Source organism: Ascaphus truei, chromosome 15 (genome assembly GCF_040206685.1).
Source record: "Ascaphus truei isolate aAscTru1 chromosome 15, aAscTru1.hap1, whole genome shotgun sequence".
Classification (NCBI taxonomy): Eukaryota; Metazoa; Chordata; class Amphibia; order Anura; family Ascaphidae; genus Ascaphus; species Ascaphus truei.
Window position 1 is genome coordinate 47489675 of NC_134497.1, and position 27097 is coordinate 47516771.

Sequence of the window (27097 nt, forward strand, 5' to 3'; positions counted from 1 at the left end):
CATTTGTTAGTTTCCGGATCAGTACTAAGAGAGGTTTTCTGACCCATTCCCGTTCTTCCTTGAAGTAACACATTATCGATCCTCTTGGAACTAAATGGAGTTTCCCCCAAAAGTGAACTCGTGCTGCAACCTACGGGGTGCAGCCACGAGTATCCGAACACTTGCCTGGGAAATTCTGGGGCAAGCACCCAGTAATGCTGCAACATTCCTGTGATCTCTCCGCAGACAGACTAGTGGCCCCTCGGATAAACACAGCGGGGGTCCCCGGCCGTCCCATTCAAACAGAATGGGACTGCAGGAACCCCCGCTGTGTTTATCCCAGGTGTGGGGTAGTATTTATACTGAGTAATCACCTTCACCATTTATAGCCAATCCTAATCGGGTGGGTGCCCTTCCAATACACAATTTACATCTAATAAAAATACTTAACGAAAACCAAGACAGGAAATGCCTCACATAAAACAACAAAAAAACCTAAACATAAAACAAACATGATCTCATACATGAACAGTAGCCGAAATATGATCAAATAGCATCTATCTGGAAATCATATCCATAGCTCCACTCCGGGCATACGTGTATAAATTTAACCCCCGGAGTGCTGGAGTGCCACAATAATCATGTTACTACGATCATGTAATCATCCAATTGCATCACTGTAAAAGTGAATTTCCCTTTTCCAGATCCAAGTGGATAGACATCCAAACTAGTCCCCTTTAAGGAATCGTCTTATTGGTTAAGTTCCCTTGTGGTAATACTATCTCATAGCCGTATTCTCTGACCTCAAAGAAAGGTCCTTTGCATTCATAACAATGCAGTGTCTATTTGCATTATAATTTCCACTGGTCCCATTCATAGTAATGCAGCTATTAGAAATAGGGAACAGCAGCATTTAATCATAACAACGTAGCATATACTCATCATACTCCCACTTAACCCAATGTGGTTGTTAACAAGATGAACCTAAGAGCATATACATTTGTGTACATATTTAGTCACCAACCACATAACATATATATATATATATATATATATATAACATAGAAAAAGAACAAAAAGCACTCCGTAATAATAGTCACTGGTGTGGGTGCAGATCCTATAATGAAGAATAAGCAATACGATACCGTTTGGAAACGAAATCAGCAGGCAGCACTCCAGAATTGAACAAACAAGTGTATTGAAAAAGTAAACACAAAACCAACGTTTCGGTCCACGAATGGGACCTCTGTCAAGGTGGTGACAAAGGTCCTATTCGTGGACCGAAACGTTGGTTTTGTGTTTATTTTTTCAATACAGTGTACACTTGTTTGTTCAATTCTGGAGTGCTGCCTGCTGATTTCGTTTCCAAACGGTATCGTATTGTATATATATATATATATATATATATATATATATATATATATATATATATCATTATTCCACAAAAGTTGTCTCCAATCCCTACAAGATATATAGAGTATCGGTTCGCAACCAATTTTCTTGTACTCATACTGTAATACAGCCATACCCCAGTTTAAGGACACTCACTTTAAGTACACTCGCGAGTAAGTACATCTCGCTCAATAGGCAAACGGCAGCTAATGCATGCGCCTGTGATCACGTCCTGAACAGCAATACTGGCTCCCTACCTGTACCGAAGCTGTACAGTACATGCATCGATAAGTGGGAAAAGGGAGTGCTTCACTTTAAGTACATTTTCGCTTTACATACATGCTCCGGTCCCATTGCGTACGTTAATGCGGGGTATGCCTGTAATTAGTCACAACTTAATAATGTTAACTTCCTTCAGTGCAAAAAACTGCAAAAAGGCACCCTTGATCAATCCGAATGTCAGGTTACACACACATATGAATTGTGCATAGTATGTACAACATAATTATTATTATTGCTCATCCAAGCTCGTACTAGATCGAACTTTATTTCATATAATACAGTGTATCCATTCATGGTTAGCCGAGAGTCCTCAATAATTCATTGGCTGTGACATTAGTTCATAACATTATCCATCCTAAATATGTATATACATCTTAATGCTTTACGATATTGAACCACACACATAGAACCATAATTAACCCTTACTAGGGTATGGCACCAATAATTAACCCCTAGGGCAGTGGAGAATGGAGAAGTTGCTTTATGTATCACAGCTCACACCCCGTCCTAGTATTTATGGTAACATAAAGTATGTAGTTCATAGATATGACTTGACAAGCCCAGGATATAGGGGTTATAACTGACAGGAACAACCAATAGAACCATCTGGTGGAAACATTATTTAAGAAAGGGTGCTAACTCAATGTGTTAATTCAGTCCTGACGGGGACTTAGTCTGGAGTGTGTAAATCCATAACTGCTCTCGCCGAAGGAGATGCAGTTCCCTGTCCCCCCTCCTGGGGTCCTTGGGGATCACTTCCAATCCCCTAAAACTGAGGTTCACATATACCCCTTCATGGCAATGTAGAAAGTGCTGGGCCAGGTTGTGGACTTTCTTGCCACTTCCCACTAGGCGTTTGGCATTCCTAAACCCACCTATGTGTTCCCCATTTCTTATTTTCAGGGGACGGATAGTTTTACCAATATACAGAAGATTGCAGGGACAGCAAATACTGTAAACCACAAAACTGGTCAAACAATGAATTCATTATTCTATCTGGCAATCCTTTCCAGAGATGTGGTTACATATCATTTTGTCTTTGGACATGTACTTGCATACAATGCATCTGCCACATCAGTAGTTGCCTACTGGTCTCTTCAAAAAAAACCCATCAACCTTATCATCTGAATCACATTTCTTAGGCCCACTTGGTGCCAATATCCGTTGAAGGTTTTTCACCTTCCTAAAGGCAACCTTCGGTGTATCTGGGATTGTATCCCTTAAAATGGGATCCATTTTAAGCCCATCCCAGGGTTGGTACAGGATTTTGCAGATTTTGGTCTCCTGTTTTACAGAAATCTGTCACGAATAACGGGACATGCGGGCGATCCTTAACAGCCTTGGTGGTGTTACGGGTCAGTAACAAATCCCTCAATATTTCCCTACTTTTATCGAGGGATCTCTCTATAATCTGTTGGTTATACCCCTTGTCAGTGAATCTTTTGGTTAGTATAGCTGCCTGCTCATCAAAATCAACCACCTGGGAACAATATCTTGGAACCCTTAGAAATTGCCCATGGGATATGTTAGTGGAACGGTTGCTTTGGTTGTTAAGGAACGAATTGACATCAACTTTTTTGACACCCACAGACGAGACAAGAAGATTAAATGGGATATTTAACTTGTCAAACCATACACCATCAGTCTCTCAATCTGACCTCTTGAAAAGGGGGCTTATGTTCCCCCAACTCACAAACCCAATGAGTTCAATCTCAACTACAGGGGTGACCAAAGTACTACAATACCAACTACAGGGGTAACCAAAGTACTACAATACCAACTACAGGGGTGACCAAAGTACTACAATACCAAATACAGCGGTAACCAAGGTACTACAATACCAACTACAGGGGTAACCAAGGTACTACAATACCAACTACATGGGTAACCAAAGTACTACAATACCAACTACAGCGGTAACCAAGGTACAACAATACCAACTACAGGGGTGACCAAAGTACTACAATACCAACTACAGGGGTGACCAAAGTACTACAATACCAACTACAGGGGTAACCAAAGTACTACAATACCAACTACAGGGGTAACCAAAGTACTACAATACCAACTACAGGGGTAACCAAGGTACTACAATACCAACTACAGGGGGAACCAAAGTACTACAATACCAACTACAGGGGTAACCAAAGTACTACAATACCAACTACAGGGGCAACCAAAGTACTACAATACCAACTACAGGGGTAACCAAAGCACTACAATACCAACTACAGGGGTACCCAAAGCACTACAATACCAACTACAGGGGTAACCAAAGCACTACAATACCAACTACAGGGGTAACCAAGGTACTACAATACCAACTACAGGGGTAACCAAAGCACTACAATACCAACTACAGGGGTACCCAAAGCACTACAATACCAACTACAGGGGTAACCAAGGTACTACAATACCAACTACAGGGGTAACCAAGGTACTACAATACCAACTACAGGGGTAACCAAGGTACTACAATACCAACTACAGGGGTAACCAAAGTACTACAATACCAACTACAGGGGTAACCAAGGTACTACAATACCAACTACAGGGGTAACCAAGGTACTACAATACCAACTACAGGGGTAACCAAAGTACTACAATACCAACTACAGGGGTAATTAAAGTACTACAATACCAACTACAGGGGTAACCAAAGTACTACAATACCAACTACAGGGGTAACCAAGGTACAACAATACCAACTACAGGGGTAACCAAAGTACTACAATACCAACTACAGGGGTAACCAAGGTACAACAATACCAACTACAGGGGTAACCAAGGTACTACAATACCAACTACAGGGGTAACCAAGGTACTACAATACCAACTACAGGGGTAACCAAAGTACTACAATACCAACTACAGGGGTAATTAAAGTACTACAATACCAACTACAGGGGTAACCAAAGTACTACAATACCAACTACAGGGGTAACCAAGGTACAACAATACCAACTACAGGGGTAACCAAAGTACTACAATACCAACTACAGGGGTAACCAAGGTACAACAATACCAACTACAGGGGTAACCAAAGTACTACAATACCAACTACAGGGGTAACCAAAGTACTACAATACCAACTACAGGGGTAACCAAGGTACAACAATACCAACTACAGCGGTAACCAAGGTACAACAATACCAACTTCAGGGGTAACCAAAGTACTACAATACCAACTACAGGGGTAACCAAGGTACTACAATACCAACTACAGGGGTAACCAAGGTACTACAATACCAACTACAGAGGTAACCAAAGTACTACAATACCAACTACAGGGGTAACCAAAGTACTACAATACCAACTACAGAGGTAACCAAAGTACTACAATACCAACTACAGGGGTAACCAAAGTACTACAATACCAACTACAGGGGAAACCAAAGTACTACAATATCAACTACAGGGGTAACCAAAGTACTACAATACCAAGTACAGGGGTAACCAAGGTACTACAATACCAACTACAGGGGTAACCAAAGTACTACAATACCAACTACAGGGGTAACCAAAGTACTACAATACCAACTACAGGGGTAACCAAGGTACTACAATACCAACTACAGGGGTAACCAAAGTACTACTATACCAACTACAGGGGTAACCAAGGTACTACAATACCAGCTACAGGGGTAACCAAAGTACTACAATATCAATGGGGGAATCATTGTTGATAACCAATGATGCAACACCCCTATGGACCACATGTATAGATTAAGAGGGGTTTGATATCCACACCCTCATGGACCTTGTTTGTATGTTTGAGGACAACAATAGGGTAGAGACCATTTTGGGCCAAAATATAAATAATGATATTCAAACTATAACGGACAAGAATACTCTAGTTGATCTTAATTGCCTATTTCAAGAGAGTGATGATGCTAAAATGACTGTACATACCGGGCTACGTCCGAAGTCAGTATTTTATCCATATGAGACAAAAGGGCCTTACATTGAATTGTTTGGCAAACTGGTGGAACGTGAATTTAAACAGTTATGTAGTAACGATAGATATGTTATGAAGATATTATGTTATCAATATATTATGATATATATATATATATATATATATATATATATATATATATAGTGTTCGACAAACCTATACATTTGCACGCCCCGGGCGAGTGGATTTAACATCGTGGCGAGCTCCTATTGGCCCAAGCAGCACACGTGTGGTACTAGGTGGCGAGTAGATTTTTTTTGTTCGGCGAGTAGATTTTTTGGTGATTGGTCGACCACTGTATATATGTATGTATATCTATATATATATACACACACACACACACACACACACACACACACACACACACACACACACACACACACACACACACACACACATTAATTTACTGTAATAATGTCTTACCTGGTATCATAACTGCTGCAGTGCAAGAAAGAAAAGAGCAAGACTGTTTAAAATCTGACAATCCTTTTTTCTTTATTTAGTAAAATAAAAACAGATTTGCGGGACCCATTGTTTTTTTTTTTTTAACCCCTTCACTGTCCCCTGGGGTTAAATCCCAGATGAAGGACGGTAAACCTATGGTACATCTTGGAGAATTGTAGCAGTCCACAAACGGGCAAAATAAAATAAAAAGTGATATATTTAACATTATGCATACAGTGATCCATACATCTTGGTATAACACGACTGTAAAATATTTACCCTTTAAGCCCCTGTGCGTGTTTATTCTGCAACACACCGCGCTCTCCCTACTACTGAGAATTAAACAGGACGTTGACACCAGTTCCATTGAGAATATTCCTTTGCTTCAGATATTTGCCGTCTCTTCACGTTTCTCGTGCCACACACAGTACAACGCTTTCAAAATCAGTTTTGCGCTCGTGATGCGAGATCGTTTTTGCTGGGCCGTCGTTAATATGGCCCCACATGCCCAAAACCCGATAGTTGCAACATTTAGGCTGAACGCTGAAAGTGACCTTGCCAACAAGGTGAACAAACAGCAGCGACATTTGAGCGGTTCAATTTAGGCGACATACATTTTTAAACACATAGAAGTATTTTTAAATCATTTTTTTGAAGTTTAAATGTCTTCACTGTAACCAAAATGCTTTGTGGGGGGTTGCAATCTTTAGCTCTTTCATGATCCAACTGCAATCCCTCATGATAGATATATATAGATATATATATATACTGAGTTAAGTTATGGTGAGTGAAAAAAGTGACAAAAACCCTCCACAGCAAAGCAAATATGCAAATGTAAATACAACTGCATGCTCATCTGCATGTCTTAGGCAGATCTGCACCCCCGCCTTTCCCCATTATCACCCAGCACACAGCACTTCCACTGCAGCAAGGGATTCTGGGAAATGACATGCAAATGAGCACACAGTGCCACTTTTTGCTTCAAAAACCATTTTTAACATGGTTTTATATATATATATATATATATATATATATATATATATATATGCACATTGTTCATTCACAGGGCTCTTTTCTTTGCTTTGTGTAAACGGATTATTCTGCTGCCAGAATCACAGACAAAACAGACGTCTCCTTTGCTTCGCAAACAGACATTTACATTAAGGGCGACTAAATCTTGCCGAAGAAACCAATTATATTAATGATTAAAATGACACAAACACACTATGTCCGTGACATGGGTTTGGATCTCTCACTGGCGGTATATATTGGATATTACGTGGAATTATGACACGGTTTTGCACTTGGCTATCTGGATCGAATTTGAGAAATGAGGATATACTTTGAACTCTAAAAACGAAATGTACTAGATTAGGCGTGGGACTTTATTTCAAATCAATGCGGTGCCGCTGTGGGCTCCTAAGTAACTCCGGGACATGCTGCAACGATTCCTATGTAGAGATGTCAGCCATTTTAAAGACGCGTCTGCAAACATTAAAGGCTTAGTCCCACGTGGTACCGAATGAACTAATGACAATGATATATTTAACGGGTTTAAGGATATATATACAATATATATCTCCCCTCAAATTCAAGCGGTTTTAATATTTATTGCCATTGCTTATCTCTCTCTTATCCTGCCCTCCCTTTCTCACGGGTCTCTGACACGGAGGGAGTGTCCACGTCCGATGACTTTAGAACAGCGGTGACGCAAAGAATTTGTCATTTACCAGCGGTGACATACGGACGCGGCGTATGTTTCTGCGCCAGGTAACAAAACGCGATGCGACAACTTGAGATTTATTCCATGGACGACCGCGGTAACACGTGCGTCAACGCTCGCCACCATTTTGGCGTTATTCCCTGCGTTAGCGGCAGTAATTACGCCCGCTGTATAGATCACGTCATTAGTTTGGTTTTCGCGTGGAACAGAACCTCGGCGTACGCCAGTGAAAGCGCTCGCTGCGACCGTCACGCTCACGGGCGCGTCGCGAAGGCCCTCTAACAAAACGGCATTATACACACGCACAGCAATTGGACAATTTAAACCAAAATAATTACATCATTTAACAGAGTTTTAGCAAAAATGGAACGTGGCCAACTCCAGTCCTCAAGGGCCACCAACAGGTCAGGTTTTGAGGATATCCCCTGCTTCAGCACAGGTGGCTCAATCAGTGGCTCAGTCATTGACGGAGCCACCTGTGCTGAAGCAGGGATATCCTGAAAACCTGACCTGTTGGTGGCCCTTGTGGACAGGAGTAGGCCACCCCTGGTTTAAACAAACACACAAAAATCAGTTTGGAAATGATCAGCGCGCCATTTCTCTCATTAGGATATAGTTGGATTGCCACGTAACAATGGGTCAGTCCCACCTAGGGCCAAAGACACACAAGCGCACACACACACACACGCACACACACACACACACGCCTCCAGTCACTGGGAATGAGCTCACAGAACAGCTCGATTCAAATAAGCACATGGCCACAAGCAGGAAGAAATGGCCGTTCCCCATCTAAAACAATAATGAACAAATTACCCCATATAATATTTATGGTAGCAACACTCCCCCAGATGCAAGAATATACACACACACACACACACACACACTTTTTTTGAGAGCTCAAAAACCTAAAATGTGTGTAAGTCAACCATGCTTTTTCAGTGTTTTCTGTCATTTTGCCTAACGGGGATGTCAAAAATAAATATATATATATATTCTCTTAAACTTGGGTTGTGAGGATGTATTTGAAATCTGCTCTTCTCTCATAACATTTTATGGCAAACTGGAAATACCCAGTAAGTGGTCCTGTTGAGAGTGTACTCGTCCTGTAACCTCGTGCCGCTGCATTTCACTGCAGTGGGAGCTGAACAATCCCAGAAGCCTCTGTGTTGCGGTGATGTCATTCCATGGCTAGCCGTGTTTTATTACAGAAGCCGGCCCAATAATATCCTTGCAAGGTGTTACATTTCTTCATGGCTGGCTAATAAACTTCAGGCAGAGCTGCACGAAATGAAGTCGTCTCCTCTTGAATGTGCAAGAGGCGGCAATGTGTGGAGATTGCCTAGTAACCCCGCATTGTGAAATGCTCTTTCTAGAATAGCACAAACTTTCTTCTTCGCCGCGCTACTTTACAGGAGGAAAACAAGAGGTTTGTGCTGTTCCAGGAGGAAGCAGGAGCCAGGAGGTTTAGGGCAAAATCACAGCACACGCAGCCTCTTTTTACAACCCTACAGATGACATCTCAAATCCAAGATGGCCCCACTTTGGTTCTTGATGAGAAAATTAGATACTCTACCTTTCTCTATGGGCTACATTATATTTCCCTTCCACACATAAACCCCCTGTATATGGAGGGAGGGCGGATTTCCTGTTAGAGTCTCCGTTCGTTTTCTACACCGCTGAAACAGCGATATAACATTGCGCGGGTGTCAGCTGACCCTTTTCCGAAGACTATAGTTCCTCTCTGAAACTCCATTTAACAAGTATATAGGACTCTCTCTACACACAATGGTACGTGTGCTTTTAGAACAGAGGTTTGGGGCTTTAACGTAAAGGTTCGTTACACATATAACTTAAGAAATAATAAAATAGTAAAAAAAGAAAATCTGAGGTGGGGGAAAAAGATTGATGTATTTGCCAACTGCCATATGAGCTGCTCGATGGGACTGAAGCTTTAGGCAGACACACAATAGTGAACAGTGGTAAGGCTGCACTTATCAAAAGAGTGGTCATCATTCCAGGAGGTTACCACACTCCTGCAGTGCCCTGAAAGGTTGAAGCTGGGGATAGCCGAGTTTAAAACACCGTAACAAAAATATATACATGGTGAGGTGCAGTCCCTCCGCTTGAGCTAAATCATGGTTTTCACAACAACAAAATATCACAGTTTTTACTTTTGTAAACCTTTTTTTTTTCTAAGCCTTTTCTACACCAAATCTAGGCCTGGGTACTTTTAAGATGGCTTCCTGTTTATTTCCACAGTTAAGATCTGCGCGGTTAAATGCTGATTACAGGATTTGGAACCAGAATCTGCGAGGTAAGAATATAGTATATATTTTTACACCGCGTTACGTGTAAACACTTTACCGCCCCAACGTCCCGGTAACAAACACGCCGGAACACTCGGCAGGACCATACGTGTGTCTGAACCATTAAAAGGACACTCTTATGATCAAGCCGGCGATCGGCCTATACGCGAGCGGCACAAGCGATCGGACGACCTTTGAGCCGCAATGACCTTGAGAAATGTGCCCTTGGCCCCTCCCCCAAAAAAGGTGCTTGAAATTTGGCGTCTTCCTTACAAATTAGCCGTGGGAGGGACTGCACCGTCACGCTTCCAAACAAATTAAAATAAAGGGTTATATACAGGTAAAAACGGGTGGGGGAAAAAAATGGCGGGTTGTGCCTGTGCATTATTGTCTTCTTCAAAGCACGCCCTTGATGAAGCTCGTGTCCAAATGCACAATCAGCATCCGCAGGAAGGACATTTCCTTGCGGGTGTTTTCAAAGATGATCCGGGGGTCATCCGACTGGCACCGCAGGCAGTTCGGCGCCATCACCATCGCCAGGTTGTTGACGTCCATCTTGGTTGTGCCCACGTTGGACGGTTGCGAGAAGATCTGTTTTGGGGGGGGGGGGGGGGGGGGGGAACAAGAGGCACATTTATAACACTTCGGCCTGATAAAAGTGGGGGATCACCAATGCCCCCCAAACTTTCATGGGATCAACTTCTACTACAGGGGTGGGGCGTCTCCAGCCCTCAGGGGCCACCAAGTAGGTCCAGGTTTTCAGCATATCCCAGCTTCAGCACAGGGGGCTCAATCAGTGTCTGAAGCAGGGATGTCCTGAAAGCCTGACCTGTTGGTGGCGCTTGAGGATGGGAGTTGACCACCCGAGGTATTCAATGCACCCTATAAATGTAATTAATTTCATTAGGATCACCGGCTAATACACGTGTGCAGCCTATACCGGAATATGATTATACACGGTGGCACGGGCACACCCCGTGGGACTGCGCATTTACGCACAGACATTAAGGGGATCTCCTGATACACACATTAAATGTGTATAAAAAGGGATTTTACAGAAGTATATGGGCACCCCAGACGTGAGCAGGTGGATAGGGGGGATATATATCTATACACACACACACACATCTATACATATATATCTATTCACACATATATATACACACGTACATACATACATCCACATATATCTATACATAAATACATACATACACACATACACACACATACACACACATACACACACAGACAGACACAGACAGACACAGACAGACACAGACAGACACACACAGACGTATCCATCCATCCACATACATCTATACACAAACATACACACATAAAATGTGTATAAAAGGGGATTTTACAGAAGTATATGGGCACCTCAGACGTCAGGGGGTGGGGGGGGATATATATCTACACACACACACACACACACACACACACACACACACACACATCTATACATACATATCTATACATACATATATACACACGTACGTACATACATCCATCCACATATATCTATACATACATACACACACACAGACACACAGACACACACATCTATACACAAACATACACACATTAAAACATACACACACACATCCATACATCTATACACAAACATACACACATTAATACATACACACACACAGACACACACATATGTATTTACACATACACACATTTTCCAATCCTGATTATTCACCTAATATAAAATAGAGGGGTCTGAATAGTACATTTTGTAAAGGGGGCTGTAAAAATGTCCGCCACCGGTTTGTAATACGAGCGTCAAGCTCCTCCTCATCCTTTGGGCCACTCTGTATCTCCCAAACCAAACGATTGCAAGCTCCTGGGGCTAGGGAGCATAGAACGGTGTATGCAGTGCGGGCTCTGGGCACAGCGTGACTCACCTGCAGGAAATGTATCAGGTAGCACAGCACCAGGCGGTTCAGGTCCGGGAGCTGATGCACGACGGACACGGCTGCGTCCGGGTTTTCGTAGTTGCCGATGCACTGCTTGTAAAATTGCTGGGGTATTAACGGCTCCTCCAGCTCCCTGTACCACAGCTTCAGCAGGGACGCTGCGGGGGCAAGAGGAAGGGCAGGGGGCTCGTTACACCGGAACCGAAATGAACCCTTTCTACGGGTGTATGCCGCTGGCATATCGGGCGGGTTCATAGGGCCACTACTGTAGCATTGAAAGGGTTAACTTCCAGGGCCAATCTCTTTTTAACCGAAGTCCAATCCTTAAGGGGTTTCATTTATTCCTTTATTCTTAACATTTTGTTGTGTTATTAAAACTGATTTATTAATGGGGTTTTCATGCTCCTCTCCTAAAATGAAACGTAGAAACGCAGACTTTGATTGCAGATAAGGACCGCCCCGTCCGCCCGGTTTCCGGGCTGCTGGGAGGATCTGACCCTATTAGATCCACGTCTCTGTTATTTAGGAAAACCTTACGTTTAGCGCAAGCTTTTTTTTTTTAATCCCTTGCTGTACTAGCCGCTACCGCCTCTGCTGGGCGGCCATTCCACGCGTCCACCACCCTTTCCGGGAAGTACTTTCTCACATCTACCCCGAGCCTCACACCCTCCGGGAACGGCCTCTTGTTCTAACTCCTCTCTCTCTCGGAGACATGCTTCCCTCCTGCACCTGGGAGAAACCCCTTATACATGTGAATGTTTAAAGCCAGGGGCTGGCCAACTCCAGTCCTCAAGGGCCACCAACAGGTCAGGTTTTCAGGATATCCCTGCTTCAGCACAGGTGGCTCAATCAGAGGCTCAGTCTTGGACTGAGTTTCTGATTGAGTCACCTGTGCTGAAGCAGGGATATCCTGAAAACCTGTCCCGTTGGTGGGCCTTGAGGACTGGAGTTGGCCAGCCCTGGTTTGCCATATCCCCCTCCCCGGTCCAAGCCGCACAGATTAGTCTTTCCCGGTGCGTTATAGGAAGTATGACGGGAAGTACCACGGCAGTATTAATGGCTCGGGCGGCACGTAAGAATGGAAATACTCCGCGTGTACATCGCGACTATAAATAGCAAATGTCAAGTCCCCGATTCCTAGGAAGGGTCAGAGAGCCAGCGTGACGACAACCATGATAACCATGTATCTGTCTGTGTGTATCTGAGTCAGCCTGCTCTGTGTGTATCTGAGTCAGCCTGCTCTGTGTGTATCTGAGTCAGCCTGCTCTGTGTGTATCTGAGTCAGCCTGCACTGTGTGTATCTGAGTCAGCCTGCTCTGTGTGTATCTGAGTCAGCCTGCTCTGTGTGTATCTGAGTCAGCCTGCTGTGTGTGTATCTGAGTCAGCCTGCTCTGTGTGTATCTGAGTCAGCCTGCTCTGTGTGTATCTGAGTCAGCCTGCACTGAGTGTATCTGAGTCAGCCTGCTCTGTGTGTATCTGAGTCAGCCTGCTCTGTGTGTATCTGAGTCAGCCTGCTCTGTGTGTATCTGAGTCAGCCTGCACTGAGTGTATCTGAGTCAGCCTGCTCTGTGTGTATCTGAGTCAGCCTGCTCTGTGTGTATCTGAGTCAGCCTGCACTGTGTGTATCTGAGTCAGCCTGCTCTGTGTGTATCCGAGTCAGCCTGCTCTGTGTGTATCCGAGTCAGCCTGCACTGTGTGTATCCGAGTCAGCCTGCACTGTGTGTATCCGAGTCAGCCTGCACTGTGTGTATCCGAGTCAGCCTGCACTGTGTGTATCCGAGTCAGCCTGCACTGTGTGTATCTGAGTCAGCCTGCTCTGTGTGTATCTGAGTCAGCCTGCTCTGTGTGTATCTGAATCAGCCTGCTCTGTGTGTATCTGAGTCAGCCTGCTCTGTGTGTATCTGAGTCAGCCTGCTCTGTGTGTATCTGAGTCCGCCTGCACTGTGTGTATCTGAGTCAGCCTGCACTGTGTGTCTTAGTCAGCCTGCACTGTGTGTGTGTGTGTGTGTGTGTGTCACTGTATCCGTGTGTGTGTATCACTGTATCAGTGTATGTGTGTATGTGTGTGTCACTGTATCAGTGTGTGTATCATTGTATGTGTGTGTATCATTGTATCAGTGTGTATGTATCACTGTCAGTGTGTGTGTGTGTGTGTGCATCATTGTATCAGTGTGTGTGTGTGTGTGTGTGTGTGTATTACTGTATCAGTGTGTGTATCATTGTATCAGTGTGTGTGTATCACTGTGTGTGTGTATCATTGTATCAGTTTGTGTATCATTGTATCAGTCTGTGTTTATCACTATCAGTGTGTGTGTATCATTGTATCTGTGTGTATCACTGTATCAGTGTGTGTGTGTATCACTGTATCAGTGTGTGTGTGTGTATCACTGTATCAGTGTGTGTGTGTGTGTGTGTGTGTGTGTGTGTATCACTGTATAAGTGTGTGTGTGTATCACTGTATCAGTGTGTGTGTATCACTGTATCAGTGTGTGTGTGTGTGTGTGTATCACTGTATACGTGTGTGTGTATCACTGTGTGTGTGTGTATCACTGTATCAGTGTGTGTGTGTGTGTATCACTGTATAAGTGTGTGTGTGTATCACTGTATCAGTGTGTGTGTATCACTGTATCAGTGTGTGTGTGTGTGTGTGTATCACTGTATAAGTGTGTGTGTATCACTATATCAGTGTGTGTATCACTGTATCAGTATGTGTGTGTGTATCAGTGTGTGTGTGTGTGTATCATTGTATCAGTGAGTGTGTGTGTATCATTGTATCAGTGTGTGTGTGTGTATCACTGTATCAGTGTGTGTGTGTGTATCATTGTATCAGTGTGTGTGTGTATCACTGTGTGTGTGTGTATCATTGTGTGTGTGTGTATCATTGTATCAGTGTGTGTGTGTATCACTGTGTGTGGGGGTGTGTGTATCATTGTATCAGTGAGTGACGCGCCGCCATGACAATAACATTACATATATGATATATTGCTACCTGGCACTGTCGGGTCCGGCAGATTATCGGGAATTCGCCACTGTTCCACCTGCAGTTTCAGTGCATTCACTTCATCAATGTCTCCAGGAACCCTAAACAATCCCAGAACAAAATAAACGTGTTAGAAATTCAGAAGGGGTTCTAGCTTTCTGCACTCCTGGATTTGGGGGCACCCCCCAGTTAACCCTTAAGTGATCATGTAGTTTTGTACCTATACTGTGAAGACAGACCCCGCACGAGATATTAGATTTGTCATATTGAGAACACACATCGCGCTGAACGCCATCTGGCCGGCAGAGGACTGCTCTTCCGTTATCGGCGACACCCCAATCCCATAATGGACCTGAAGATGGACCGGTCAGGCTATCGCACTCTTGTCCCGCCACCCCTCCAACACGCAAAGGGTTAACAAAAGCGGGTAGTGAAGGCGTTGTGTGGCTGAGTGCTTTGGCGTTACGGTGGCCTGTTTGCCACGGCTTCCCACTCCGCACCTGAATATTCCTTCTGTCCGCTCGCCCCCCAGGGCGAGCACGTGCAGAGACAGCTGGGTCTGCACCCAGGGCAGCCTCCTGTCCGGGAACATGTCCTTCTGCCGCTGCATGACCTCTTCCAAGGAACTGCCGAACAGAGACGGGGTGAGGATGGCGTTCCTGGCGTGCTCGATCTCTTCGGTGGTCGGCTTCCTCAGGCCCTATAAAGACAAAGCAAAGACTTGGGGTTGACCACTTGATGTACCTTGCACGGAAATTGGCAAACTCGTCGGCCAAGTGGTTTTTCCCTGCCGTCAAATTCTACGTCACGAGGGTGGGTGCTCTAGGGGTCCGAGGGCATACAGGGTACGCCACCAATGAGTTTTCTATGGGGGAGGGGGGACATCGCGTTCACTGATACGATGGAGCAGGAAACCCGACTGGAACGGAAGCAGAGCACTCTCAACCTCCGGTCACGATCTGGGGTCCCCCAACCACGTGACAGCTACACCAAGCCATCACGTGGCTGAGATCCTGAAGACCAGTGGCTTTTGGGTACCTCCTTTTTTTTTTTTAACACGGTGGGAACCAGAGGCCCCTGAACCAAACGCCACTATTTTCAGCTCTGGGGACACCCAGGACCCACAATACTTACTGGTGAAGTTACCAGGTTTACATTTCCCTCAGGGGAAACAAAATGGCTGCCAAATATCAAGCCAATAGGAAGGGGCAACATCATCGGTTGTGACAAGATGCCAATGATGATGCAGGACGCAGGAGCACCTCCCACATCGAGACGCAGAAGGAAGGAAGGCTTACAGCTCATAGAGCGAGCATACAGCCCCCACAGCATCCCGAGGGAAGGATAATCAATCCAGGCAAGAAGACTGACGTCACAGCAGGCCGACGAGGAGACGATGACGACGCTGGAACGCAAGCGCATGCACCGAAGAGGATCGTGACGTCACTGGAACGCACAGACCGGAAATGGACAAAGAAACCGGAAATAGACTTTCATGGACTATTATGGCTATGCATGAAGGTGGCACTGATCAGGGGAAGCGGATTGGGAGCAGCTGGGTGATTATTTAACTGTTTTCACTTGTTATAGTAATGTTAGAGGGTATATATACTAGGTAGATCCTCACTTGAGTATGCCTAATCAATTGAAAAAGACCTGTTGGTCGAAACGTCGTGTGGCACAATAAATTAATTTATCTTGAAATCCGTGGAGCACTGGATGTCTCTTTTTTCCTCAGTGTACATTGGAATTTGCGTGGCAGGTACTTCCTTGAACCAGCAGCACTGGTAAACTGTATGTATTTATTTATATTGTGGTGTGCAGCCTTAAACCCCCTTTACATTCCTATTGGATGGCCATTTAAATCCCCCTTTAAAAACCAGGAAGTAATCCCGGTACATATCTCAGGAACTGTGGGATCCCGCAGAGCGGAGCTTAGCGAGCGTCATCTCTAGAGAACCCACCGGTCCCAATCCTGTAAAAAACAAAAATAGAACTTCTCGCAAATAACGGTGGGTCAGCAATTGTTCCCACGAGAGCCACTTCTCAGCCGCAATAATGCAAGCGTAGGAGTCACAGGGAGAAGGACGCTGCGTAAAGACACTGACGCTGCAAACAGTGACGCTGTGTGTGAAGCAGGGGAGCCTGGTTCAGTTCCCGGTGTCGGCTCCTTGTGACCTTAGGCAAGTCACTTTATCTCCCTGTGCCTCATGCACCAAAACAAACTTAAACCGCAGAACAGTTTGAGAACTTGGCGCGCGAATCAATCTGATTTTTTTTTCGAGCACAAGACGGGGTCATAAGCAGAGAAAGTTTAAAAAAATACTTTAGCTAAATGAAGAAAAACATAGAGGTACAGAAGATACCCCGCTACAGCTTAGTGACAGGTAAAGTGCGGTGCTCACTGGGTAAGGTAACTATAACAGAACGCAGGCGCAGGAAACCTCGTTAGAGAGCACGCTATCACGGGAAGTAACTGGTGGAATAGTTAACATTCAATTTTAATGTCTATAAACAAATTCATGCAGAAGGTGGTGTTATGTAAAGAACCGTCAGTGTGATGTACTCTGGGTGATCCACAATGCTGCCCCTATGTGTCCAAAGCGGAATGGATACAATAGCTAGTCCATAGTGTGTGTAAGGATGTAAAGAGACGTCTCTTGTGATCACCTTACTTAGAACCGTTATGCCATCAAAGGTGTATTCGTGGCTCAGGTGATGTTAGTATTGCTACTGTGTTGTATTTAGGATGTCCAGGCAGGATAGGTTGATTCACAGAGTGTGCCTATACTCGTGTCAAGCTATAGTGGTACACACACACAGATCACAAGACTCCGACTGACGTAGGTACAGGGTATATACCTTGTGTTCAGCTAAAGATCATCACTCGGTGTACTTTTAGGCACAGATCTCACTTTATCAGCAGTATTTCTTCTGTAATTTTGTTTGTCAGTGTATAGATAGCTACACTGACTGGGGCCATGTACTCGCTCTCATCGTGATTTGAATCCTGTGGATTTGTGCATATATATGTATATATATATATATATATATATATATATATATATATATATATATATATATATATATATATATATATACAGTGTGCGAGCAGTGTCAATCACTTGTCCGCTATCCTGTCTATATGGCAATTAATTTCGCACGATTCCATAGTTAGTCACATATATGTATGTACCTTTGGCCTGTATTGTATAATTGAAGTACCCGTATTGCAACTTGGCATTGGTGGTGACATCCCCGGGGTTAATATTAACCCTTGAGTTCTTATTTTTGTTAGTGAGCTATACTCTTGGAGCACTTCAGTATCTTTGTCCTGTAGGGTGGTGGGGGGATTGAGAATCTCGGTACTTACTGTTGCTCCTCGCACAGCATGAAGCAGGTGTTTGCCGTGTGTAGGGCGCGTATACAGAGTCACACGCAAATGTGTGCTAGATGGCCCTTAATTGGCAATGCTGCAGGGTTAATTGCTTCTATCACTGCCGTGCTGTAAGCGTGGCTGCCATATGATTCTATTAGCAGTCAGTATACTGCAGATACCATTCTATGTACCAAAGGTGCCATATATGGACATTGCGGTGGGTGTGAGGAAGGGGTTAAATACTCTAGACCCCACTTCTGAGTGAAGATTTAGCGCACACTGGTTCCTACCAGATTATGCATAAATCACGTACAGAGTACAACCGTCGGCTGACACAGTGATAGTGCTATCGCCAGGGATTGATTTCAAACTTCAATCGTTTATCTCCAGGCTGGGTATATAATTAGGAAGTTGTGCAGCTCTTAGGACCCACCGTGGACATTATATTCGGTGCATGAGCATTCTCAGAATCCCTACACAGAGTGAGGCCGAGGCTGGCCACGGGGAGGACACGGTTATGCAGAAAGTGCGCAGCCTCAGCTATATTATTGAAGCCTTCGTTGGTCGCACGGTGGAGCTGTTTCCTTCTACCTCCGCCGCTCACCGAGGGCGGCCAGCGTGTGACCGCGAGTGCAGGCAGGATACATCGTGCTGTGTACTTTCACATATACAGACCCCTGCGCCTGGGGAGTGGGTTGAATGTTCGACGTAATACTTAGAAGCATAAATTATCATATGATCGAATTGATCAATGAGGATGCGCATAAGTAGCAGGTAAAGTATAATAAAACTGCCGGCTAACCCGACGTACGTTTCGTCGTTTAAAACAACTTCATCCGGGGTGCAGCAACAATCCAACTTCTAATGAAGTGGAAATAACACCCCCCGCCCCCTGCCGAGCCCCAACAAAACGTCCTTAATTGGGAACATTCAAATCCACAATAAACCACCCCCGTCAAGGAAAATACGAGCCCAAATGCAATGAATAAAAGCACGGTAACGAAGCCGCGGCCGGGGGTGGAACCGCCGGTAGGATTTTGCTAGGCCGGCAAGAGAGCAGAAATATGCCAGAGTAGGGAATTCATGGCGGGACTTCACAGAAGAAGTTATTTTAGTCAGAACGGGCGGGATTTCAGCAATACGCAACACTAGCTGCAACGTGAATGTAACGGGAACGGAGCCCCGGGTACGCGCTCGGATGGATATATTGCAGAACGTGTTCCTGTTCCAGTCTGCCTGGTTTCCTGATAGGACGACGGTTTCTATTTGTGCTTTGACCGTCTCCCCATTTTTCACCTAGACGGGGTGCGGGGGGGGGGGGGGGGAGGGGGTGGCCCCTCCAGGGGAAACACAAATGGGGTTAAAATATCCCGCAGGATATGAGTCAGTGGGACGGAGTAGCGGCTTGCTGTTGGCCGGCGTGACGCGTAGGATTAGATCCCGGGAAGGTAACCTGCGCCATATTTTCAGGTAAGTATGTTGGGCACAACAGACGACAGAGAAGCCCAATGCGACATCCAACATGACAAAAATACACAGTAAAATACCTACACCCCAGGTACAGAATGCTGAGGAGCAGGAGGTCCCGGAGCTGAAATTAACGCGTCTCCGGAGACCCCCGCTTCAAACCTAGGGTGATAAAAAGGAACAGGGGGGGGGGGGGGTGTTTGCCTAAATCTGGATAAATAAACTGTAAGTACGGATATAGGATAAAATATCTGCCGTCTAAAGGTAGCATAGGGTGAACTTAACGGACAACACACACATTTGTTTTCTCTTACCTTCTTTCCTCCAGTAATAACAGACACTCAGACGCACACACACACTCAGACGCACACTCAGACGCACACACACACTCAGACGCACACACACTCAGACGCACACACACACACTCAGACGCACACACACACACTCAGACGCACACACACACACTCAGACGCACACACACACACTCAGACGCACACACACACACACACACACACACACACACACACACACACACACACACTCCGACAAACTCAGACACTCACACACTCCCTTCTGGTTTCTCTTACCTTCTTTCCTCCAGTAATAGCGACTTTCTGCAGTTTGCGGTAACAGTATTTAGCGTACGTGCTAATCGGCAGACCTGCGGTAGAAACACAGCACAAGGAGTTAGCCGCGCCGCTGCCAGACATTCAGCTGGACCACGCCAACTGCGCTGACGGCCGATCCATTACAATGGAGCCGCCTGCGCAAACAGGTAACAGGGCAGAGTAACGCGGGACATGAACCTTACGGGGAGCAAGGAGATCGCCTTCCGGAGCGAGGAAAGGCCCCCCAGGATGTAAACGGACGCCGGAGGGGGCTTCTGGGTTAGAGAACCACCCATGGTGTCCTCGCAATGTAAATATTCACTACAACGTGGTGTATATACCCCAGATATGGCGCAAATACGAGTCTGCTCTACGGGTGCAATTACAGGACCTGGAAGTTGGGGGGAGTTTGACATTCATCTTCCCAAGGAATGCATCGTCCATTTGCACCAAAGCTCTGCAGTCTGTCTGGCACAAGGGGGTCTAAGGGGTCAGTCCCTCCTAGGAGCAAAGTGTACTAATGGCAGTGACATGGTTAAGGGGTCAGTCCCTCCTAGGGGCAAAGTGTACTAATGGCAGTGACAGGGTTAAGGTGTCAGTCCCTCCTAGGGGCAAAGTGTACTAATGGCAGTGACATGGTTACGGGGTCAGTCCCTCCTAGGGGCAAAGTGTACTAATGGCAGTGACATGGTTACGGGGTCAGTCCCTCCTAGGGGCAAAGTGTACTAATGGCAGTGACATGGTTACGGGGTCAGTCCCTCCTATGGACAAAGTGTACTAATGGCAGTGACATGGTTAAGGGGTCAGTCCCCCCTAGGGGCAAAGTGTACTAATGGCAGTGCCATGGTTAAGGGGTCAGTCCCTCCTAGGGGCAAAGTGTACTAATGGCAGTGACATGGTTACGGGGTCAGTCCCTCCTAGGGGCAAAGTGTACTAATGGCAGTGACATGGTTACGGGGTCAGTCCCTCCTAGGGGCAAAGTGTACTAATGGCAGTGACAGGGTTAAAGGGTCAGTCCCTCCTAGGGGCAAAGTGTACTAATGGCAGTGACAGGGTTAAAGGGTCAGTCCCTCCTAGGGGCAAAGTGTACTAATGGCAGTGACAGGGTTAAAGGGTCAGTCCCTCCTAGGGGCAAAGTGTACTAATGGCAGTGACAGGGTTAAAGGGTCAGTCCCTCCTAGGGGCAAAGTGTACTAATGGCAGTGACATGGATTAATGGGTCATTCCCTTCTAGGGGCAAAGTGTACTAATGGCAGTGACATGGTTAAAGGGTCAGTCCCTCCTAGGGGCAAAGTGTATTAATGGCAGTGACATGGTTAAGGGGTTAGTCACTCCTATGGGCAAAGTGTACTAATGGCAGTGACATGGTTAAGGGGTCATTCACTTCTAGGGGCAAAGTGTACTAATGGCAGTGACCTGGTAAAGGGATCAGTCCCTCCTAGGGGCAAAGTGTACTAATGGCAGTGACATGGTTAAAGGGTCAGTCCCTCCTAGGGGCAAAGTGTACTAATGGCAGTGACATGGTTAAGGGGTCAGTCCCTCCTAGGGGCAAAGTGTACTAATGGCAGTGACATGGTTAAAGGGTCAGTCCCTCCTAGGGTCAAAGTGTATTAATGGCAGTGACATGGTTAAGGGGTTAGTCACTCCTAGGGGCAAAGTGTACTAATGGCAGTGACATGGTTAAGGGGTCATTCACTTCTAGGGGCAAAGTGTACTAATGGCAGTGACATGGTTAAGGGGTCATTCCCTTCTAGGGGCAAAGTGTACTAATGGCAGTGACCTGGTAAAGGGATCAGTCCCTCTTAGGGGCAAAGTGTACTAATGGCAGTGACATGGTTAAGGGGTCAGTCCCTCCTAGGGGCAAAGTGTACTAATGGCAGTGACATGGTTAAGGGGCAATTCCTTTCTAGGGGCAAAGTGTACTAATGGCAGGGACATGGTTAAGGGGTCAGTCCCTCCTAGGGACAAAGTGTACTAATGGCAGTGACATGGTTAAGGGGTCATTCCCTTCTAGGGATAAAGTGTACTAATGGCAGTGACATGGCTAAGGGGTCAGTCCCTCTTAGGGGCAAAGTGTACTAATGGCAGTGACATGGTTAAGGGGTCATTCCCTTCTAGGGACAAAGTGTACTAATGGCAGTGACATGGTTAAGGGGTCAGTCCCTCCTAGGGGCAAAGTGTACTAATGGCAGTGACATGGTTAAGGGGTCAGTCCCTCCTAGGGGCAAAGTGTACTAATGGCAGTGACATGGTTAAGGGGTCAGTCCCTCCTAGGGACAAAGTGTACTAATGGCAGTGACATGGTTAAGGGGTCATTCCCTTCTAGGGATAAAGTGTACTAATGGCAGTGACATGGCTAAGGGGTCAGTCCCTCCTAGGGGCAAAGTGTACTAATGGCAGTGACATGGTTAAGGGGTCAGTCTCTCCTAGGGGCAAAGTGTACTAATGGCAGTGACATGGTTAAGGGGTCAGTCTCTCCTAGGGGCAAAGTGTACTAATGGCAGTGACATGGTTAAGGGGTCAGTCCCTCCTAGGGGCAAAGTGTACTAATGGCAGTGACCTGGTTAAGGGATCAGTCCCTCCTAGGGGCAAAGTGTACTAATGGCAGTGACAGGGTTAAGGGGTCAGTCCCTCCTAGGGGCAAAATGTACTAATGGCAGTGACATGGTTAAGGGGTCAGTCCCTCCTAGGAGCAAAGTGTACTAATGGCAGTGACATGGTTAAGGGGCAATTCCTTTCTAGGGACAAAGTGTACTAATGGCAGTGACATGGTTAAGGGGTCATTCCCTTCTAGGGACAAAGTGTACTAATGGCAGTGACATGGCTAAGGGGTCAGTCCCTCCTAGGGGCAGAGTGTACTAATGGCAGTGACATGGTTAAGGGGTCAGTCCCTCCTAGGGGCAAAGTGTACTAATGGCAGTGACCTGGTTAAGGGATCAGTCCCTCCTAGGGGCAAAGTGTACTAATGGCAGTGACCTGGTTAAGGGTTCAGTCCCTCCTTGGTGCAAAGTGTACTAATGGCAGTGACAGGGTTAAGGGGTCAGTCCCTCCAATGATTTAATATAGATCTATAAATATGCACACATACAGCTCTAAGCGAGCGTCTCCGTACCCCCGGCTCCCGGAGCGTTAACTCGCAGTGCGTGTTTATTTAAGGACTGTACAATATCCGTGATCCATCTGGAGTACATTACGCAGCTTCGTGCTGCGCGGATCGGAACGTGTGGGGACGTTCTGGGGCAATAAGAAAATGTTCTCCCACAATTAAAATTCTTTGAACGTTTATTAAAACAATAGGAAAAATATATAACGGGCCCCAGTGGGAATTCCACATTACAAAGAACACATTTGCACTAAACTCGCTGAAATATTTCCCTGAAGACATTAGAAGCCAGAACAGCTTAATAATAAATTATAAAAAAATCAGCGTATAAAAATAATGTATAAATGCCAAAAAAAACCTAAACAATTGCTTTGATGCATTGCAGAGTTTTCTGGTCATGTTTCCATCTCCTCCTATTACCCCATATAACCGCTCCCTATAACCCCTTCTAATACCCCATATAACCGCTCCCTATAACCCCTTCTAATACCCCATATACCCCCTCCCTATAACCCCTTCTAATACCCCATATAACCGCTCCCTATAACCCCTTCTAATACCCCATATAACCGCTCCCTATAACCCCTTCTAATACCCCATATAACCGCTCCCTATAACCCCTTCTAATACCCCATATAACTGTTCCCTATAACCCCTTCTAATACCCCATACAACCGCTCCCTATAACCCCTTCTATTACCCAATATAACCGCTCCCTATAACCCCTTCTAATACCCCATATAACCGCTCCCTATAACCCCTTCTAATACCCCATATAACCGCTCCCTATAACCCCTTCTAATACCCCATATAACCGCTCCCTATAACCCCTTCTAATACCCCATATAACCGCTCCCTATAACCCCTTCTAATACCCCATATAACTCCTTCTAATACCCCATATAACCGCTCCCTATAACCCCTCCTATTACCCCATATAACCGCTCCCTATAACCCCTCCTATTACCCCATATAACTGCTCCCTATAACCCCTCCTATTACCCCATATAACCGCTCCCTATAACCCCTTCTAATACCCCATATAACCACTCCCTATAACCCCTTCTAATACCCCATATAACTCCTTCTAATACTCCATATAACCCCTCCCTATAACCCCTTTTAATACTTCATATAACCCCTTCTATTACCCATCTAACCGCTCCCTATAACTACTCCTATTACCCATATAACTGCTCCCCATAACTCTCCCTATTACCCATATAACTGCTCCCGATAACTCCCCCTATTACCCATATAACTGCTCCCGATAACTCCCCCTATTACCCATATAACTGCTCCCGATAACTCCCCCTATTACCCATATAACTGCTCCCGATAACTCCCCCTATTACCCATATAACTGCTCCCGATAACTCCCCCTATTACCCATATAACTGCTCCCGATAACTCCCCCTATTACCCATATAACTGCTCCCGATAACTCCCCCTATTACCCATATAACTGCTCCCGATAACTCCCCTTATTACCCATATAACTGCTCCCGATAACTCCCCTTATTACCCATATAACTGCTCCCGATAACTCCCCTTATTACCCATATAACTGCTCCCCATAACTCCTCCTATTACCCATATAACTGCTCCCCATAACTCTCCCTATTACCCATATAACTGCTCCCGATAACTCCCCCATTCTGAGGCCCCCGAGAAAATGCAAATGGTAATTTCCGGATAAATCTTGGCTTTTAGCACGGTTACATGAAGTTAAGGAACCTCGCCAGCTCGCTCAGGTGACGGTAACGCCGCGGGTTTGGCCTGTTTACCTTGATCCTCGTCCCCGTTCTGCTTCCTCTTTTTTCGGGATTTGGAATTCTTCTTGTTCATCTCCTCCACCTCGGCGATCCGCTGCGCGACTGCAAAAAGAAACACACACATAGCTTAGCTGGCCTTGGAAGTGGGAGTCCCAGCGTGGCCCCTCCCTGTGACCTTGGGCCGAGTCGCAGTGTCGCCTAAAGTTAGAGTGCCAGCTCTGCGGGGCACGGAGGAGAGTCAGTGTGCGTCTCTGTGGTACATAGCACCTTATTATGTTGTGTGTCTTCCATGCGGTGTGCGTCAGTGCGTGTGCGAGTCACAACACGTAGAGCTGTGTCACAACCGCAGAGCCGTGTCACAACCGCAGAGCCCTGTCACAACCGCAGAGCCCTGTCACAACACGTAGAGCCGTGTCACAACCGCAGAGCCGTGTCACAACCGCAGAGCCCTGTCACAACCGCAGAGCCCTGTCACAACCGCAGAGCCCTGTCACAACCGCAGAGCCCTGTCACAACCGCAGAGCCCTGTCACAACCGCAGAGCCGTGCCAAAACACGCAGAGCCATGTCACAACGCATAGAGCTGTGTAAAAACATGTAGAGCCGTGTCACAACATGCAGAGCCGTGTCACAACGCGCAGAGCCGTGTAATAACGCGCAGAGCCGTGTAATAACGCGTAGAGCCGTGTAATAACGCGCAGAGCCGTGTAATAACACGCAGAGCCGTGTGTAATAACGCGCAGAGCCGTGTCACAACGCGCAGAGCCGTGTAATAACGCGCAGAGCCGTGTAATAACGCGCAGAGCCGTGTAATAACGCGCAGAGCCGTGTGTAATAACACGCAGAGCCGTGTGTAATAACGCGCAGAGCCGTGTAATAACGCGCAGAGCCGTGTAATAACGCGCAGAGCCGTGTAATAACACGCAGAGCCGTGTGTAATAACGCGCAGAGCCGTGTAATACCGCGCAGAGTCGTGTATTAACGAGCAGAGCCGTGTAATACCGCGCAGAGCCGTGTAATAACGCGCAGAGCCGTGTCACAGCACGCAGAGCCGTGTAATAACGCACAGAGCCGTGTAATAACACGCAGAGCCATGTCACAACACGCAGAGCCCTGTCACAACCGCAGAGCCCTGTCACAACCGCAGAGCCCTGTCACAACACGTAGAGCCGTGTCACAACCGCAGAGCCGTGTCACAACCGCAGAGCCCTGTCACAACCGCAGAGCCCTGTCACAACCGCAGAGCCCTGTCACAACCGCAGAGCCCTGTCACAACCGCAGAGCCGTGCCAAAACATGCAGAGCCATGTCACAACGCATAGAGCTGTGTAAAAACATGTAGAGCCGTGTCACAACATGCAGAGCCGTGTCACAACGCGCAGAGCCGTGTAATAACGCGCAGAGCCGTGTAATAACGCGTAGAGCCGTGTAATAACGCGCAGAGCCGTGTAATAACACGCAGAGCCGTGTGTAATAACGCGCAGAGCCGTGTCACAACGCGCAGAGCCGTGTAATAACGCGCAGAGCCGTGTAATAACGCGCAGAGCCGTGTAATAACGCGCAGAGCCGTGTGTAATAACACGCAGAGCCGTGTGTAATAACGCGCAGAGCCGTGTAATAACGCGCAGAGCCGTGTAATAACGCGCAGAGCCGTGTAATAACACGCAGAGCCGTGTGTAATAACGCGCAGAGCCGTGTAATAACGCGCAGAGTCGTGTATTAACGCGCAGAGCCGTGTAATAACGCGCAGAGCCGTGTAATAACGCGCAGAGCCG

At 46.2% G+C, this 27097-nt stretch overlaps 1 protein-coding gene across 1 annotated transcript in view; it reads right to left on the reverse strand.

Annotated features, from left to right (window-relative positions):
• Positions 1-6142: 6142 nt before the first annotated feature.
• LOC142466920 (rho GTPase-activating protein 39-like) overlaps positions 6143-27097 on the reverse strand; it is a 73814-nt gene continuing 52859 nt past the window's right edge. Inside the window, exons 4-9 of the mRNA XM_075572545.1 lie at positions 25337-25426; positions 20426-20499; positions 15493-15692; positions 15002-15093; positions 12001-12170; positions 6143-10678 (exon numbers count right to left, since the gene is read on the reverse strand). Of these exons, the coding sequence (XP_075428660.1) occupies positions 10484-10678; positions 12001-12170; positions 15002-15093; positions 15493-15692; positions 20426-20499; positions 25337-25426 (821 nt within the window). The 3' untranslated portion in view covers positions 6143-10483. The remainder of the gene's footprint in view (positions 10679-12000; positions 12171-15001; positions 15094-15492; positions 15693-20425; positions 20500-25336; positions 25427-27097) is intronic.